The sequence below is a fragment of the Archocentrus centrarchus genome, chromosome 8, assembly GCF_007364275.1.
Source record: "Archocentrus centrarchus isolate MPI-CPG fArcCen1 chromosome 8, fArcCen1, whole genome shotgun sequence".
Classification (NCBI taxonomy): Eukaryota; Metazoa; Chordata; class Actinopteri; order Cichliformes; family Cichlidae; genus Archocentrus; species Archocentrus centrarchus.
Genome location: NC_044353.1, coordinates 11,965,065 through 11,983,258, shown reverse-complemented (window position 1 = coordinate 11,983,258; position 18,194 = coordinate 11,965,065). Strand labels below are relative to the sequence as shown.

Below are 18,194 nucleotides of genomic sequence, written 5' to 3'. Positions count from 1 at the left end.
GCTGTAGACAAGACACTGGAGAGGAATATCTTGTGTGTATTTTTGTAGCACATTCAACATTAACAAACACAAGCCGTGATGAGTCACTGGTATTTGCAGAGAAGGCACTGGTGGCAATTTAGCTGACTCTGGAGATGCCCACAGGGTGCTAGGGTCACAAGCAGGAGTCCATTGGCTCAGCCCCTTTAAATGCAAGCGATAGTGTTATGTTTCTTATCGTTATTAGGATGTACAATGAAAGAAAGGGATGGACACTTGGGCAAGGACATAGAATCACTGGGTAGTACATTTGTTTTATGGTTTAATTTAGCTAGATAACGATTCCATGTCTCCCTACAATCTCCCCTTCCCCTCTTAGAGACACAGTTTCCAAGAGCCTCAGGAGAGAACTCTTCATTTGATGAGGACAGTAATGACAGTCTGTCTCCAGAGCAGCCCAGGCCTGTCAGTGAGGAGTGTTCTTTGGGCCTTGGACCTCTGCCCTCTCCAAGAGAAACACTGATTGGGCGTGGCATCCCATCTCCTACACAGGTACTAACATGCTGTGCAGCATGGATGAATGCATGATTGCAAAGCCACAGCTTAAAGTGAATGCAGAGGCTGTTATTTAGTCAGTGTCTGTGTATACAGTATGTGACCTGCATCAGGGGTGGCAGTGTAGTGCAGTGTGGGAGTGTTTATAGTGGGCGCAGGTGTAACAGAGGAGTAATCATGCTTGGGTGACAAGGAGATGATGGCATTTTAAGTGCACACTCACTCACACACACACTGGCAAGTTTAGAGTTTAGCCATGCCAGCCAAAGGTTTTATTTGCGACACAGAAAGGTTTGTTGTACGATTTAATTCCTGATTAAACAGGAACAGCACCCAGCAGTGGATACTGCCTGGAGACTCATTCTTTCAATAAATTAATATGCAAGCCTTTCACACCCAGCTGATGCATGACATGTTATTTCTCATTTCTTTGATTCAGTTTTTATAATCCATAGTAAGATTATCGTTTAGCCATCAATGATCAGTCAGTGTCTCCATCCTATCAATCAGGTCCCACCTCCAGCTCCTCCTCTCCTATCAAGCTCTGGGTCACCCACTTCAATCAAGTTGACCAGTGAGACAGGGGCGTCATCTGTCCTGAGGACAGGTGCTAACTCTCACATTAAGGTAACGTCTTTCAGTTCAGTTCTGTCAGGGCTGCTGACACACCTACATTAGATCAAACCACTTAAAGCAATATTTTCCTCTCACAGTGGTGACTAAATAATGAACCAATTATACTCTCATTAAACCTTTTTTTTAGCCACAGCCCAAACCAAACTGTGACCGCTCTGCCCTGAGACACAAGAAAACCAAGGACAAGCCAAAGGTAGAAACTTCTACTGAGAGGAAATACATTCGAATGCATTGCAACAGCATTCCCAATAGCCAGTCCAGCTACATCTAAGATGAAGCAAATATTTGTCCAAGAAGCTGTCATGCAGTGCTTAAATAACAACTTGCTGTTAATGGGTTGCCTTCCAGATAAAAAAGCTAAAGTACCATCAGTACATCCCGCCTGACCAGAAGGGAGATAAAGAGCCTCCTCCCCATCTGGATTCATCCTATGCCAAGATTCTCCAGCAGCAGCAGCTCTTCCTGCAGCTCCAGATCCTCAGTCAGCAGCAGCAACACTACCACACCATCCTTCCTGCACCAGCTAAGTAAGTGGAGGTTTTTTCTGGATACATACTATGCATACTATGCTTACAAGTTCAAAGGCTGGGAGGAATATGGGACATAAACTTAAGAGCACCTCTTAAGGTTTACTTTTATGTCATTGTATTTCTGCCCAGCAGATCCCAGACAGCTCAGCAGCCATCTTCCTCCTCCAAGTCTATGTCCACCTCCTCTCCAGCTCAACCTGCTGCTGCACCTTCAACAGATTTCTCTAACCAGTGCATCCACCCCTGTCTAAGTTCTGTCCCTGTAAGTGGCACCAAACCAGTGTCTCTGCCTCCAAACCTGGATGAAATGAAGGTAAATTGCACAACAACATGCAGGTCCCAGAGAAAACTTTTCCTACCTTATGTCTCATTATCATAATATGAGCCACAAACATGATGACTGGACACAGCATTCAATACTGTCACAACCAAGCTAAAAGAACCCAACTGCAGGACAGAGACTGCGACAGATTTACAGCAGGAGTACACGATTTTTTGATTAAGGCTGGAGTTAGGTGATGTCTTAGAAGTCTGTAGTAATGGGAGGGACAAGTGTGTCGCTGTTACCAGGTGGGGCTTTGGAGAAAAAGAGGAGCCAGAGCAGCAAGAGGTTCAGGGAATCCAGAGAAAAATTGTTTGCCAAAAAAATGAAAAATGGAGTGGCACAGGGGCAGGAGTCAGGCTGGAGCTCGACCTGGAGGGAGGAGAGGCAGGGTTAAACAGGGTATGCAGATTTGCAAATTAATTCAAAAGGCTGGAATGAGACTAACTGGCTGTAGTAGTTGAGTCTACAATCTGGAGCTGTAGTGGAGCTGAAAGCTGGTGTATAAGCTTGCAGCAGTTGAAGCTGATTGGATGAAGCCATGGCTGACCTACTCGCACACCTGAAACTGCTCCTGAACAGAGACTAAGGTTAAGAGAGGAGCGCGGCTGAAGCACCTGGCCTGACATATACAAGCTTTTGATGGAGCAACTGGCAGATTTAATGTGATGCATGTAAAAGATCCTCAAGTTTTCTTTCATTGAAAGGAGCCACCCAGCTCAGCAAAGTTAAACAGAGAGACGGTGATGGATTACCCTGTCTTCTTGTTTTCAGTTTGATTTTCCTTTCAGATTTATCCTAATCTCTTTTGCTTTCCCCTGCTCTCTTTCTTCAATCTCAATTCTTCTTTCATGCTGTCTTTCCGTCAGGTCGCAGAACTGAAGTCTGAATTAAAGCTGCGTAGCTTGCCTGTCTCCGGCACCAAAAACGACCTCATTGAGAGGCTGAGGACTTACCAGGAACTGAACGGAGGCAGTGACACTACCTCCACTCCAACAGCAGGGGGTACCACAGTGCCAGGGGCTGAAGGAGCAGGAAAATCCTCCAAGAACACTGCAATCATTGTTACCGGTAACACAACAACAGCAAAAGTTTCATGTCTATCACATACCTTCTATAAACTGTGTGCTGTGTCTAATACCACCCTTTCTGAACATTTCTGTGCGTCTGATGCAGGTATCAGTGCAACTCTAAATACAGGAACACCTCAGCAGTTCAGGACCTGTGGTGGCAGCCTTGCCACTTTAGCCGTCTCCCTCACCCCCTCTCGCCACTCACCGGCTGCCATGAGCCCAGAAGATACCAGCCTTAACAGCGACCCGTTGAGGGATCTGGTAATACCTTATTGTTGCTGTTATAATAACCCTTAGATAACTTCAGAAATGTATTGAAATGTATAGTTATACCTTGTGTGGAGCTCTTCATGGCACAGATTCAACAAGATGCTAGAAGCATTCCTCAGAATATTTGGTCCTTATTGACATGATAACATCAACAGTAGCTGCAGATTTGTTGGCTGCACATCCATGATGTGAATCTCCTATTCTACCACATCAAAGGTGGTCTACTGTGGACTGTGGAGGCCATTTAAATACAGTGAACTCATGTTCAAGAAACCAAGAAAAAATTCATCCTACAAGGCCGGATGAATCCATGCTTTCATGTTGTTTACACCAAATTCTGTTGCAGCAGAAACTGAGACTCATTTGATGTTCATCAGACCACACAACACAAAAAGTAATATTAATACCAACTGCAACAATAGCTAATCCACTCATAAATTACAAATAAACACTGTATAAATAATAAAAAATAAAAAATACTGCACTGTTGTGAAAAAGATGTGTATGACAGATTAAAGGAAAAACCATTTAAGTGTCTATGTAAATTATTAAACTTCCATATGCCACCAAAAGGTAATCCCTCATTTGTTGTTTTGATGTTGATGGTGGAGAGCGATGTCTAACATGTTGGTGAAAAATTTCCCACAGGTGTTCAGTTGGGCTGAGATCTGTTTGCTCTCAATGCTGCAGCACATGATTCATCTTATTTTGATACTCATCAACTGTTCAGCAACCTCTCTGGCACTGTCACCCTAGAAGAGTCCCCACTCATCAGACAGAAATGTTTAATGATAGGATAAAGGTGGCCACTCAGAACCACTTTGCTCCCACATTACAAAAGAGCCACTGGACCATAGGGGTCAGTTATTCAGGTTTTTCCTTTAATTTGTCAACTACTTGTACATTTTGAGGTGAACCTTTATATAATTAAAACAATAAACACAGTTTGTTTCACACAGGCCACATACCTAACCACCCACACACACACACATATATTTTTTTTCTAATTTTACCTATTTCTTCTCTCTATAGATGAGTTCACCTCTCACCCATCTGAGCCTCCAGCCATCTTCAGCTGCTCAGCTTCTTACACACATTAAAGAAGAGCCCCGATGCTCGACTCCTGCTCCTTGTCAGCACTCTGCAAAGTCTGCCTCTCTGCAGAGATGCTGCTCAGATTCTTCAGATGCTCCAACCACTACAAGCAGAGCTCCAGTAGTGAGTATCGATAAAGACAGATTGCTGCAGGAGAAAGATAAGCAGATAGAAGAGCTGACTAGGATGTTGTGGCAGAAACAGAGGTTGGTGGAGGTGCTGAAGATGCAGCTGGCAAATGGAGACAGAGGAAAAGTTCCAGAGCCAATTAGTGTTCTAGGGGTAAAAGAAGAACCTCTTGATGAGCCTGATGTTGCCCTCTCAATGGGCTCGGCTCAACTTCCCTTTCAAACTTTACCTCTTTCAAAAGAAATGGATGTTGCCAAGGTAATTGTCAAACAGGAAGTAATTGAGGCAGAAGAAGTTGAACCTGAGAAAACCTTACAAACACCAGTCCCTCATGGATTTCTGCAGCCCTTGACCCAAATGCAGGAAGAGCAGGTGGCTCAACAACACACCATACACAAAGTCCTGGTACAGCAGCAGCAGCAGCAGCAACAGCACAACATTCAGAAACAGCAGCACACAATTCAGAACCAAAATCAGATGCTGGAGAATCACAACCTGCAAAAACCTTGTCAGCAGAGGAAGAAGAAATCTCAAAAGCTGCAGCTCATGCAAAAGCAGCTGCTGCAGTCACAGCAGCAGCAACAGCAATCAAAGCATGTGCAACAGATGCAGCTGAAGCAACAGCTTCTCCTGAAGCAACAAAAGTCGGTGCTGCAGCAGCAAATGAAACAGCAACAGACCAAACAACTGCAACAAATCCAGATTCAGACCAAAATACAGCTGAAGCAGCAGCAGGTGCTCATACAGCAGAAACAACAGGTGCAGAAGCAGCAGCAGTCATCAAAGGTCAGGACTGGGTTGTACCTACAGCATGTGGGGTTGGATTTTTTTTTTTTTTTGATAGCATTACTGGTAAAGTTCTGTTGTTGAGAACGGTTCTGAACAATCAGTCAATCAGTAAGAATTTACAGAATAATAATCACATCTGGCAAGCACTGAGTCAGATGAATCAAAACAGAAGTGAATCTATTGCTGGTGTGAAACATCCAGTTAACTGTGTGACTGTAGACTAGACCGTACATTTACTTCCTGTAAAAGTTCTCTTTGGTGTCGAACAGGTGCCTCAAGCACATCTGAAACAGCAATCAGGCTCAAATGCCTCTTTCTCATTGGATCACCTTAAGATTGACTCCACCCCAACACTGGTCACTGACGGCAATGGTAACCACTTCCTGATTGCACTGAGCAATCACCTTACTGGAAACCAAATAACCAACCCCTCCGAGGGAAAAGCAACCAATCGCATTACACTGCAGGTACATAAACTCAGTGTGCACGCAGACCCACATTTCTTCTGCCTGAGAGTGTGTGTGTACATGCCTGTGATATTTTGTATTCCTGATACTTTTTGAGGTACAGAAGTAAATTCATAATTAGTAGATAGAGAATATCAACCACTGCCACAAGCCTAAACATAATGTTTAAGAGGTTAATTTTACTAAGCACTGGTTTTTACAATGATTTACATTAGTGTTAAAATGCAGAAAGACTGACTCACAACAACAATCATATTCACATAGATTAGATATTACGTACATATATAGTGGGATGTACAGCATTAATGTTTGGCACACAGGCACTGATCTCTGCTTCCCACAAAAAAAAAACAAAAAAAACTGTCAAGCTCAACTCAGCAACTTCCCCACAGGGTAAAGCTATTTTCAGATCCTACAGGTGGATGCTGGGGTTGGGGTTGGCCTTTCAAAATGCTGTAGCAGCAGCAGGCGGGGGAATCACATTTACATTAGCGGTGTACAAAAGCAGTCCAAAAACGAATAAGCAAAATAAGTAGATCAAGCAGATCACTGGTAATTGAGCTGGACTGCATGAACTCTGCTTCATTACTTGACTGTCTAGTAATTTCTTACATTACTAACAACTTAATTTTTTAATTTCCTCCAGCGGCTCCAGTCTACTCCAGCCAAACTTGCAGGCCAAGACCCCGTTCAGCAAACCAGAGCTGAGAGCAAAGCCAAACAGAGCATGCAAGTGAAGTTCTTGAGGCAGCACGCTAGGGTGAGGAATTAAAACAAGACATTTCCAATATGAGTTTGTAGCACAAGCCTGGGTCGCATAACTACACTGAAAAACGTATTAAAAAAAGTGTTATATCTGACAGCTCTTATAGTACATCAGTATGATCAATATGCCACTACAAGGGCATTTTAGCTCAGAGCATATTTCTTCCGTAGCAAAATTCAGTAATAAAAAAAAAATGCTGACTGTGAGGTATATGGATTATCTGTCATATCAAGGACATTGTATCTCAAAAAGCACATAATTTTCAGTGCCTTCAGTAATATAAAAATTTTAACTATCGTTTACCTCTATTACACTACAGTGGGAGGAAACGATCCAAAAACCTCAACATATAAATCCAAACTAAGCTGTGTAAAAGATGAATGGTTTTATTTGAGTGACTATAAAAAATCTGAAAGAAGTGGCTTAAACATTCCAACCATCTCTTTATACATTTGATGGGACCCAGTCATATAATTTATTCTCAACTAAACCGCACAGCCCCCAAAAGCCCCTGAGACTCTTTCCAGTGCTGAAACAGAAGAGTCTGTTAATGCGCCACAAAGAAATGCGAGAACTGCTCTTGTGAGTGCAGTTGCAGCGAAAATTAATGATGTATGCTGTTTGAGACAATGACAGCAGTCCTTGATAAGCCTCTGACACTAACTCGATGCTGATTATTATTGCTTTGCTAATTACTCCTACGACATCCTCCATTACGATGATTTACGGCATTAACGGAGGAGGAACAAAGACTATCACATTTTGGCTAATTGAGATGCACAGTATATCCTATTGCAGGTGCGCTGGAGCACGTGGTCACTGGCCAAAGCCTGCCTGAGACACGTTAGGATTTAGCAGAACACTGTATCCTCATTCGTATTTTTTCCTTGTCTCTTTAATATTACATTCTTAATGAATGGGTGGCATTGATCTAAGATTTCGAACTTTATGTCTAAATCTTATGAATAAATTTACTAGTAACTACATCAGTACTGCTGCCTTTTATTACTTTTCCTAGATTAAAAAAAGGTGCTTGCAGTCCTTTACAATCTTGTTCTTTAATTGAAAACACAGAATGGAGTACTTCAGGTGACTGTAGAGAAACCACAGCAGGGGACAGCTCAGTGTTTGTCAGCGCCACCCAGTCTGCAACCATTCTTCAAGGACCAGGAGACTGCTCCCTCAGGAAAAACCACCTCATCATCTTCTTCTAATAATGTAAGCAATCCAACAGGGACAGGAAGAATTTTTCATGGTGGGCCTGGAAAGGGACAGAGAGCTTCTTAGTTCTTGATTCATCTTCTCTCACTTCCTCTTATCTCCTCTAGGAGATCTGCCCAAATCTGGAAGTCTTGTTCAGTCCTGTGTCTCCAGCTTCTGATAAGACAGCGGCCTCATCACATGATGAAAAAGTATGATACACTGCATGTTTGATTAAATACGACATTTAATTAAGGCACACAAGTTGCAAAATGTACCTTTTTTTTTAGAATTTGCTATAGTAGCCTTAATTTTAGTGTGTTCATCATGCACTGTCGCATCAAACACTGTACCATAACACAGTATGTTATGTGAACTTTCCAAACAGTTTTCAAATATAATGTGTTGTTTCTCATCAGGATACAGATCATGAAGATGATTTCATTGACATCATCTTGCAGAAAGGGGGTAAGGAGCACTCATATAATTTTCTACTTAAACAATATTAAAAATGATTTTCTCTTCTGTTTATTCTTTAATAATTTTCTATAAAGCAGTTCATGGACCAAAGTCTTGATTGCAGCCTGCAATCAAGACCTTCTGTTTCATGCTAACCCAGATATTGTGTGAAGGATAACTGTTGTTGATGATAGTCTGATGAGTCTTCGTCTCAGGTCAGATGAGGGGAGAGACCACGAGAATGCTTTTTTTTTTGTTTGTTTGTTTTGTTTTTCCAGCATTCACTGGGTTGTGCACAATGAATTAGTCCTCCAGTGTGAGGCTGTCAGTGCAGAGGTCTACTATAACAACTTGAAGCATCTGAGGGAGAACATAAAAAATGATGCCAGCATGCCATCGTGTTCTAGCACAGAGTGCAATGAAAATGCACTGAGTTTTTTTGCCCACACTGACACAATTAATGCAATCATCACTCAGACCAAATGCCAGATTGTTAAAGGATCATCATTTTCAACACAATACAGGTAATACAGGGCCCATAGCAGAGGCACAAGCACAAGGGACATAGCAGGGGCACTGAAAATGGTCCAAATTTAAAGTTTGTCTTTTTTTTTTTTTTTTTTTTGTCATCATATTTTGATTACATCTCATTTAAATGAAACTCAGCAATTAACTGATCTCATATGATCAGGTTTATTTACCTTTAAGTATTTAAGCTGCCTTAGCAGCCTATCGCCACCAGAGCCTAACTGATGTAGGACTGAAAACAATATGTGATGATCTGCTGGTTGTTGTGTTTGTGCATGCAGAGTGCATGCAGAGTGCCCTCTGGTGGACAAACTATGCAACATCAACACTCATAACTTGGTTGAAGGGTGTTTCTCTTGCCTCTTTACCTTTTTTCCAATTATCTGCCATTATGAATGCTGACACTGGTCAGACTCAAAGCTATGTTCAGCTAAGAGCCTGACCAATCTCCTCTGACTATTTCTGACAGTGGCTTGATTTATTGTCACTGATGTCTGTTTTGTTCTGTATGGGGATCTTGCTGTTGTTCACGATGCCTTCAAGTTTCAATGTGTGCACATGGAAGAGTGGGAAGATGTGCTCCAGAACAGATCCGTGTTACTAAATATTAATTACTGCAGATGGAAATGGCTACAGATATAAATAATCTGCGTTTGACCACAGTGGTCCTTACTTAATTGCTTTAGAGTACACAGTCTTAGCATTTTTACTGTTTTTAATGTGACATTTGTGTTTCCTTTCAGAAACCTCCTTCAAGACTGCACCAGACCCTTCTCTGGATTGTCTTCATCCAGACTCCTCTGCTTCTTCCCCACCTCCCTCACCACTCCATGTGTTGCTATCTCCCCCCATCCCTCCCAGCTGTGACACGCCACACCTTACTCCCTCTTTGCAACCTGAGCTTCGAGCTCCGGCCGACACCACAGAACAAAAGCAACATCTTGGTCATGCTGGAAGTGGACGCCTGGAAGACTTCCTTGAAAGCACCACTGGAAAGCCTCTCCTTGGGGTGGAGCCTGGAGGTCTACTGACTTTGATTGATGACCTCCACAACCAAATGCTGTGCACTTCCAGCATTTTGGACCATCCTCCTTCTCCCATGGACACAGTGGCTCCGTGGGAGCAAGGACTAGACAATATGGACTGGTTGGAGCTTACCACAGAAGGAGATAGAGAGGCGGAAACTCCCTCACTGGCTCTCCAAACTCCCCCTAGTGTCTTTTCCACAGACTTCTTGGATAGTTCCGACCTGCACATACAATGGGAATCCTGCCTATAGTCTAGAGCAATTGGAAAACTGATATAATGTGGAGTTGTGTGCAGTTACACAGCTGTATTACAGAGTCACATATCCACAAAAACATGGAATTGATTGCTGAGTTTTCAGTGATTAGGGATCTTGGTCTCTATGTTCTCACTCACTAGCATATTGGCTGTTCAAAAGCATTGACCTTTGTTTAATTGTTTACACACTGCTGTACTGATTTTGATGCTCTTATTAGGCAGGTCCTATATCTGTTATTGCTTCTTTAGCAAAGGTCTTGTTGACACTTTTGTGCTTTTAACGCCAACATGAACCACAAACAAATAACCACAGGCACCATGTTAAAGTGAAGAGATATGCCAGCTTGACATTTGTCTAATGACAATGCAGACTCCTTGTTTGTGACTGTAAGTAGTGAGAGTAATCAATATTTCATGGATAAATGAAAAGGATTTGTGTAATCATTAACCAAAGTTAGAGGGTAAACAATGATTTTAAAGCAGCTTAGTAAACAGTAGATTAGACATTAGGAGCCTGATCAAGAGCTTTTAAGATCGATCTTTGATGATTTTAAAAATCAGATTTATCAGCTGAAAATTTTTCTTCTTGCAGGCACACAAAAACATAAACAGATTTCCCCAACATTTGTTATTTGTTATTTACTTACTTGTTTACACTCTGCTCAACTCTGCTTGGATCGTTATTTGTTATTTACTTACTTGTTTACACTCTGCTCAACTCTGCTTGGATCAGCTGGTTATTTGTGGCGTTGCCAACAGGGAAGTTGCAGAGTGCCCTCTGGTGGACAAACTATGCTACATCAACACTCATAGCATGTCGAATTTTTTTGTTACAGCACTGAAGGTTTTAGTGCTACTCAAACTTACATGAAATATGTGCAAACTGCTGCTCTGGGACTGCAGATTTATTCCTATCAAAAATCAAACTGTTAACATTTTACGCAGTTTCATGGTGGTACAGGACACACATAGCTCCAAACTGAAGCACAAAAATATCTGAAATCAATCAAGCAGAAAACCAAAGCTTTCAACTGCTAATTTAACATTAGGTGTACAGAAAAAAAAATATGTATGTAAAGAAAAACATCTAACTGTATGCCACAGACAAAACTCCAGTTTTGCCAGTTTTGAATGTTTGTTGAATGTAAAAACTGAAATGTGAGCTGCTGATTCTTGCAACATGACAAAATAAACAGTATAATAAAAATGATCCAATTTCTTTGGCACTTTTTCAAAGAGAATGTTCAACTAATCAGTATTTTTGAATATGTTAAATGTGAAGCCCAGAGTTTTTAGAGTTCTAAAATTATATAAATACCTGAAACCTTATGAAAAAAATCTGAGCATTTTGCATTTCTGTTGAATGTGTGTATGCGATTTGATGTGGGAGTAAGGTTTTTGCATTATGAACTGCACAGCTTGATTTAAACTACATAGTTGCTCACAATGCTTCATGTTTCCATACAGCATGTATGTGTTCGCGGCACATTTGTCATTTAGACTGAAAGGTTGGAAATTGCCTAATTGCAGTTCAGCTGCCTTGCTGTTTGCTTTTGTTTTAAATGAGCAATGCAAACGTGATGATGAAAGAGAATAAGAAATGATATAAAAGGAGAAACACTGGCTGGTTTTTAGATTCTTGATGCGTGATTCTGTTTGTTGAAATCAACTCTTCTTGAAGGACTTTTAGAATGATTTTGTTTTCACTTGTTTAGCTATTTAGTACTGCATCAGTACTTCTACTGATAAGTTACAGTGCTGTAATTTCAAATTTTAGACAGTGAAAATTTACCATTTTCAAAGCACGTTTGACATTTTTTTCTTTTCTTCCTGTGTAATACAGGTAAGTTTGTAATGTTTAATGAAAAAAAATGTTAACAATAATAATAATAAAACATTTTAAAAGAAATGTAGACGTTATATCTTAAAACACATCTATTGAATCAATCATATACATGGCATATACATGCCATTACATTTTTCAGTGTTATACATTTATACTCATATTGTACTACATGTGTAATGTTTTGGCTCCTCTGAAAGAGCTGCTACTGTATTTTGAACTGGTTTAAGTAATACTAACATTTTATTAGTGCTGTGAAAATCATTGTGAGTCCAGGTTTTCCCTGTGGGAAAAAATATTTCAGGGATTCTGATGTAGGTGGAAGAAATATTTATTGCATCTTAGTGCTGAAGAGAGGACAGCTGTCCTCTCACATGGAGGATGATTTTTTTTTTTTTTTTATAAACTATTCATCCGTTGGTCTTTGTTTATTTTTCCTTTTAGGTATCAAAACTTCCTCTCTTGGTCCTTCAGCTTGCCTATTCTTAAGGGTTCTACTATGTAAGGAAAATAGAAAGTGGCCAGGGCAGTGGTCCTGATTTCATACACAGTCAGGTTATTGTATGCAATGTCCCTTTGGACCTGACCATATAAGGGGCAGTGCTGAGATTGTTACTCCAAATAAACGTATTGCACATTTTTATTCCCTGTGGAAGATAAGTTGTTACATTACTTGTTACATTACTTTTGCATTGCTCTAAACATGCCTCTGTCTGTGCAGATGCTTGCACGTTATTGTGTTGCGTTAGCAGCACAATGCAGTTTTTTTGTCCACTTTACCATTGTGCTTTTGTCCTTCTATGCAGTAAAAATAAATGCATTGTCCATAAAAATTATAGACCATGCCAGCATTTAACTCCTCCCTGCACACAAACTGAAATCAGCTGACTGTTGTGCAAGTACACAGGAAGAAAAAAAGCATGTTTACATTACTGCATTACCAAAAAATGTAATGTGATTACAGTAATATATTATTACACCAAACACTCAGTACAGAGAAAGACTCTAAAATTAAATTTAATAAAGGCATTTGTTAGTAAATTATAACCTGATGAAGATTTTAAATACTGCTGCTGTTTGACGCCATCTTTAACTGGTTTGCACGTTTCACCAAAAAAAGCTTCTGCTAATGTAGGTTTTAATGTTTGCACAGTGTTACCTTCAGTGCGACGAGCTCTTACTGTTATAAAGTCTTAGGAACATGTTAGAAATACAAACTCAAACTATTTGTTACAGTGTGACAAACCTACAGTAAATACTGTAAACACAGTTATTGGTAACACTTTCTTTTAAGGCTATCCTGTAAGTAAATTATTTTTAATTCCGCCATAATTATTTTTACTACGGCTGAATTAAAAATAATTACGGCGGAATTAAAAAATAATTATGGCAAAATTAAAAAATAATTACGGCGGGATTAAAAATAATTCAGCCGTAGTAAAAATAATTACGGTGGAATTAAAAATAATTACGGCGTAATTCCACATAACTAAAATTCACTTACAGGATAGTTACGGCCTAAGGGCGGGCCTTAAAAGAAAGCGTTACCCAGTTATTTAAGTATTTTCAAACATCTGTTCATGCTTCGCTTCCTGTCACGTGCCATTTCTGTTTTAAATTCTAAGAGCCTAGCGTGATATATCGGGAACTTCACTGTCAAACCAATGAGACTTTTCAAATGTTTTCTACTGTGATATTTATTTGTGTTGAGTCCTATATTTATTTTCAAATAAGAGGATTTATCATTACAGTAGTGAGATAAACACTGACAGGAGATCCACTGCTGTAGCTGCTCTCACTGCCTTTAGTATGAGTGACTGATAGCAGTAAATCTACTGATACTCTGTTAAATTAATACAAAGAATTACTGTACATAACCCGTGTAACAGTGGCTCTAAGCACATAAAGACTCATGTAGTACTCACGCTGTTAGTTTGGATTACAGACTCAAAAAACATTTATATGAAAACTAACTTGCATTTTTACTGTCACACTATATTGTCAGAAGTATTCACTCACCCATCCAAATCACTGAATTCAGGTGTTCCAATCAATTTCATGGCTGCAGGTGTATAAAGTCAAGCACCTACTGTAGGCATGCAGACTGCTTCTACAAACATTTGTGAAAGAATGGGTCGCTCTCAGGAGCTCTGTGAATTCCAGCATGGTACAGTGATAGACAGCAACTCAGCCACAAATTGGAAGGCCATGTAAATTGACAAAGTGGGGTCAGTGGGTCGTGAGGGCCATAGTCTGGAGAGGTCACCAACTTTTTGTAGAATCAATCGCTACAGATGTACAAACTTCATGTGGCCTTCAGATTAGCTCAAGAACAGTGTGTAGAGAGGTTCATGGAATGGGTTTCCTTGGCCAAGCAGCTGCATCCAAGCCTTATAAGCGCCATTAGACAATTGTTTGTTGTGATTTGGCTCTACATAAATAAAATTGAACTGAACTGAATTGAATTGAATTACACCACCAAGTGCAATGCAAAGCACTGGATGCAGTGGTCTAAAGCATACTGGACTCTAGAGCAGTGGAGACGTGTTCTCTGGAGTGATGAATCACTTCTCCATCTGGCAATGTGATGGTTGAGTCTGGGTTTGGTGGTTGCCAGGGTAATGGTACCTGTCTGACTGCATTGTGCCAAGTGTAAAGTTTGGTGGAGGGGGGATTATGGTGTGGGGTTGTTTTTCAGGAGTTGGGCCCAGCCCCTTAGTTCCAGTGAAAGGAACTCTTAATGCTTCAGCATACCAAGACATTTTGGACAATTTCATGCTTCAAACTTTGTGGGAACAGTTTGGGGATGGCCCCTTCCTGTTCCAACATGACTGCACACCAGTGCACAAAGCAGGTCCATAAAGACATGGATGAGTGAGTTTGGTGTGGAAGAACTTGACTGGCCTGCACAGAGTCCTGACCTCAACCTGATAGAACATCTTTGGGATGAAATAGAGTGGAGACTGTGAGCCAGGCCTCCTCATCCAGCATCAGCATCTGACCTCACAAATGAGCTTCTGGAAGAATGACAGTGCGTGTGCAGAGCAGTCTGTGGAGTGAACTTGAGGAATAATTTTGAAGAGAATTTAAAAAGTGTCACGTCCTGGGCCGTTTGCCCAGCGTTTTGTGTTTAGTTTATTTCCTGAGCTTCTCCTCCCAGTATGTTTGTCTTGTTCCCCGTGTTGTGACTCGTCTGCGTGTTCCTTGGTTTATCACTTCCTGTTTTATTTTGTCAGTATGATTTCCCTGTGCTTCGTGTCTAGTTTTGCTTCCCCCCGTGTGATTAGTTTCATTTGCCTCACCTGTTGTTCCCTGCTGTTTCCTCTTGCCCTGATTACCCATTGTGTATTTAAGCCCTCAGTTTTCATTTGTTCTCTGTCGCGTCGTTGATGTTGTGTGCCCGTGTGTTCCTGTGCTCCCTGTGGTTCCCCTTCGTCTCCCTTCTGAACGGTTTTTGTATTGTTTTTCCCTACATTAATAAATGCCTTTAAGTTATGCCCATCTCCGGAGTCCTGCATGTTTGTCCTTCCTCGTCCGCTTCCTCCCCGGCCATGACAGAACGACGCGACCATACTAAAGACCTGGCTAGCTCCGGCTACTTCAACGGCACTCGTCTGGCGCTGGGGGGCCCAGCATTTCAGAACAGTGCCCGTCAGCGTCCTTCATCTGCGGCTCCGCTCACTGGCTTCCCCCTTCCACTGCAGTCGCGGCGGCCACGGAGGAGGGGGAGTTCCCGGCAGCATCGGTGGGGGGCCCCCCCAGACCCGAGCGGTATAACGCCGCGGATATTGTCACCGCGTCATGCGGAAACTACCGTCTCTGTGAGTAAGACTGACTCCAGTATCACAACCGTTTGGGATAAGGGGCTTTCTCACACCACCAGCTGCCAGCCAGATCTCTCTTGGCTACCCGCCGATGTAGAGATAATCGATTCTCCCCTGATGGTGGACATTTTGGAGGCAGAAACTCATGCATCTCGGCCCAACAGAAAAAAACAACCCACTAACAAGGACAAACGTTCACAGGACCCCGCTGCTTTTCCCCTCCCTGAGGTGGCAAAGCAGACCATCATTCGGTGGGTGGACTCGTTGGTCTTTGAGCTGCTGTCTGACCCATGCGAGATTGAGCAAAAAGCTATAACAGCCAAACTGCAAGGGCTAGTGTATGACCATCCTTGGCTGCTGGACTCTCTGCATGGGCTCGTGAAAGACTTTGTCATCACCACCCTTCATCCACAGCCAGCGCCACAGACCTCAGCTGTAGCTCCAGCCTTCTCGTCTCCCCAGTCAGCTGTAGCGCCAGCTCCTCCTCAGTCGCAGTGTTCCCAGTCAGCTGTAGCGCCAGCTCCTCCTCAGTCGCAGTGTTCCCAGTCAGCTGTAGCTCCAGCTCCTCCTCAGTCGCAGTGTTCCCAGTCAGCTGTAGCTCCAGCTCCTCCCCAGTCTCAGTGTTCCCAGTCAGCTGTAGCTCCAGCTCCTCCTCAGTCGCAGTGTTCCCAGTCAGCTGTAGCTCCAGCTCCTCCTCAGTCGCAGTGTTCCCAGTCAGCTGTAGCTCCAGCTCCTCCTCAGTCGCAGTGTTCCCAGTCAGCTGTAGCTCCAGCTCCTCCTCAGTCGCAGTCTCAGACCCCTCAGTTAGCTCCAGCTCCTCCTCAGTCGCAGTCTCAGACCCCTCAGTTAGCTCCAGCTCCCTCTGCTCACCCTGCTCCCGCTCCCTTGGCTCCAGCTCCCCCTGCACCCGTACCTGTTCCGCGGGTGGGGGCAGCCACGGACGGGCTGACCTCTGCACCCGTTCCTGTTCCGCGGGTGGGGGCAACCAGGTCCAAGCCTTCGCATCGGTTTTCAGCGTTAGCGGCAGCAGCAGGGTCTCCCTCAGCCTCAGCTCTCCCTAGCTCTCAGTCTGTCTCCACGCAGTCAGCTCTCCCTAGCTCTCAGTCAGTTTCCACGCAGTCAGCTCTCCCTAGCTCTCAGTCAGTTTCCACGCAGTCAGCTCTCTCTAGCTCTCAGTCAGTTTCCACGCAGCCGGCTCTCTCTAGCTCTCAGTCAGTTTCCACGCAGTCGGCTCTCTCTAGCTCTCAGTCAGTTTCCACGCAGTCGGCTCTCTCTAGCTCTCAGTCAGTTTCCACGCAGTCAGCTCTCTCTAGCTCTCAGTCAGTCTCCACGCAGTCAGTCTCCACGCAGCCAGCTCTCTCTAGCTCTCAGTCAGTCTCCACGCAGTCGGCTCTCCCTCAGTCTGCTCCCACGCACCCAGCAGCTCTCCCTCGCCCTCAGTCAGCTCTAGCTCCAGTCGCTCTCCCTCGCCCTCAGTCAGCTCTAGCTCCAGTCGCTCTCCCTCGCCCTCAGTCAGCTCTAGCTCCAGTCGCTCTCCCTCGCCCTCAGTCAGCTCTAGCTCCAGTCGCTCTCCCTCGCCCTCAGTCAGCTCTAGCTCCAGTCGCTCTTCCTTGGTCCCCAGTGTCAGCAGTTTCAGTGCCCTCTCAGTCAGTTCCCTCAGCTCCTGCCCTCTCTAGCTCGCAGCCTGCTCCCACGCAGTCTGCCCTCTCTAGCTCGCAGTCTGCTCTTTCTGTCTCCCGGCCTGCTTCCACGCAGTCTGCTCTTTCTGTCTCCCGGCCTGCTTCCACGCAGTCTGCTCTTTCTGTCTCCCGGCCTGCTTCCACGCAGTCTGCTCTTTCTGTCTCCCGGCCTGCTTCCACGCAGTCTGCTCTTTCTGTCTCCCGGCCTGCTTCCACGCAGTCTGCTCTTTCTGTCTCCCGGCCTGCTTCCACGCAGTCTGCTCTTTCTGTCTCCCGGCCTGCTTCCACGCAGCCAGTCGTCTCCCGGCCTGCTTCCACGCAGCCAGTCGTCTCCCGGCCTGCTTCCACGCAGCCAGTCGTCTCCCGGCCTGCTTCCACGCAGCCAGTCGTCTCCCGGCCTGCTTCCACGCACTCAGCTTCCCCAGGGTCAGCTCCCACGCACTCAGCTTCCCCAGGGTCAGCTCCCACGCACTCAGCTTCCCCAGGGTCAGCTCCCACGCACTCAGCTTCCCCAGGGTCAGCTCCCACGCACTCAGCTTCCCCAGGGTCAGCTCCCACGCACTCAGCTTCTTTGTCTCAGCCCCGGTCTCTCCCGTCGACTGCTGTTGAGTCTCTGGTCTCTGAGTCAGAGTCCCAGTTAACTCCCATGTCGCCATCATCCTCACCATCAGACTCACCCGCACTATGCCTTGCAAAGCAGCCCCAGCCTGCGCATCCAGTGTTCGAGCATCCGGAGAGTCCCGCTCGGTCCGAGCCGCCAGAGTCC

General features: G+C 43.8%; 1 protein-coding gene across 1 annotated transcript in view; it reads left to right on the top strand.

The window, feature by feature from the left end:
• The window catches only part of LOC115784709 (myocardin-related transcription factor A-like), a 39,957-nt gene extending 28,775 nt beyond the window's left edge, over positions 1–11,182 (top strand). Inside the window, 14 exon segments of the mRNA XM_030736035.1 lie at positions 359–531; positions 1,045–1,161; positions 1,298–1,363; positions 1,519–1,697; positions 1,833–2,013; positions 2,892–3,093; positions 3,199–3,356; positions 4,398–5,375; positions 5,648–5,845; positions 6,492–6,692; positions 7,686–7,829; positions 7,940–8,023; positions 8,231–8,279; positions 9,542–11,182. Of these exon segments, the coding sequence (XP_030591895.1) occupies positions 359–531; positions 1,045–1,161; positions 1,298–1,363; positions 1,519–1,697; positions 1,833–2,013; positions 2,892–3,093; positions 3,199–3,356; positions 4,398–5,375; positions 5,648–5,845; positions 6,492–6,692; positions 7,686–7,829; positions 7,940–8,023; positions 8,231–8,279; positions 9,542–10,077 (3,266 nt within the window). The 3' untranslated portion in view covers positions 10,078–11,182.
• The last annotated feature ends 7,012 nt before the right edge of the window (positions 11,183–18,194 follow it).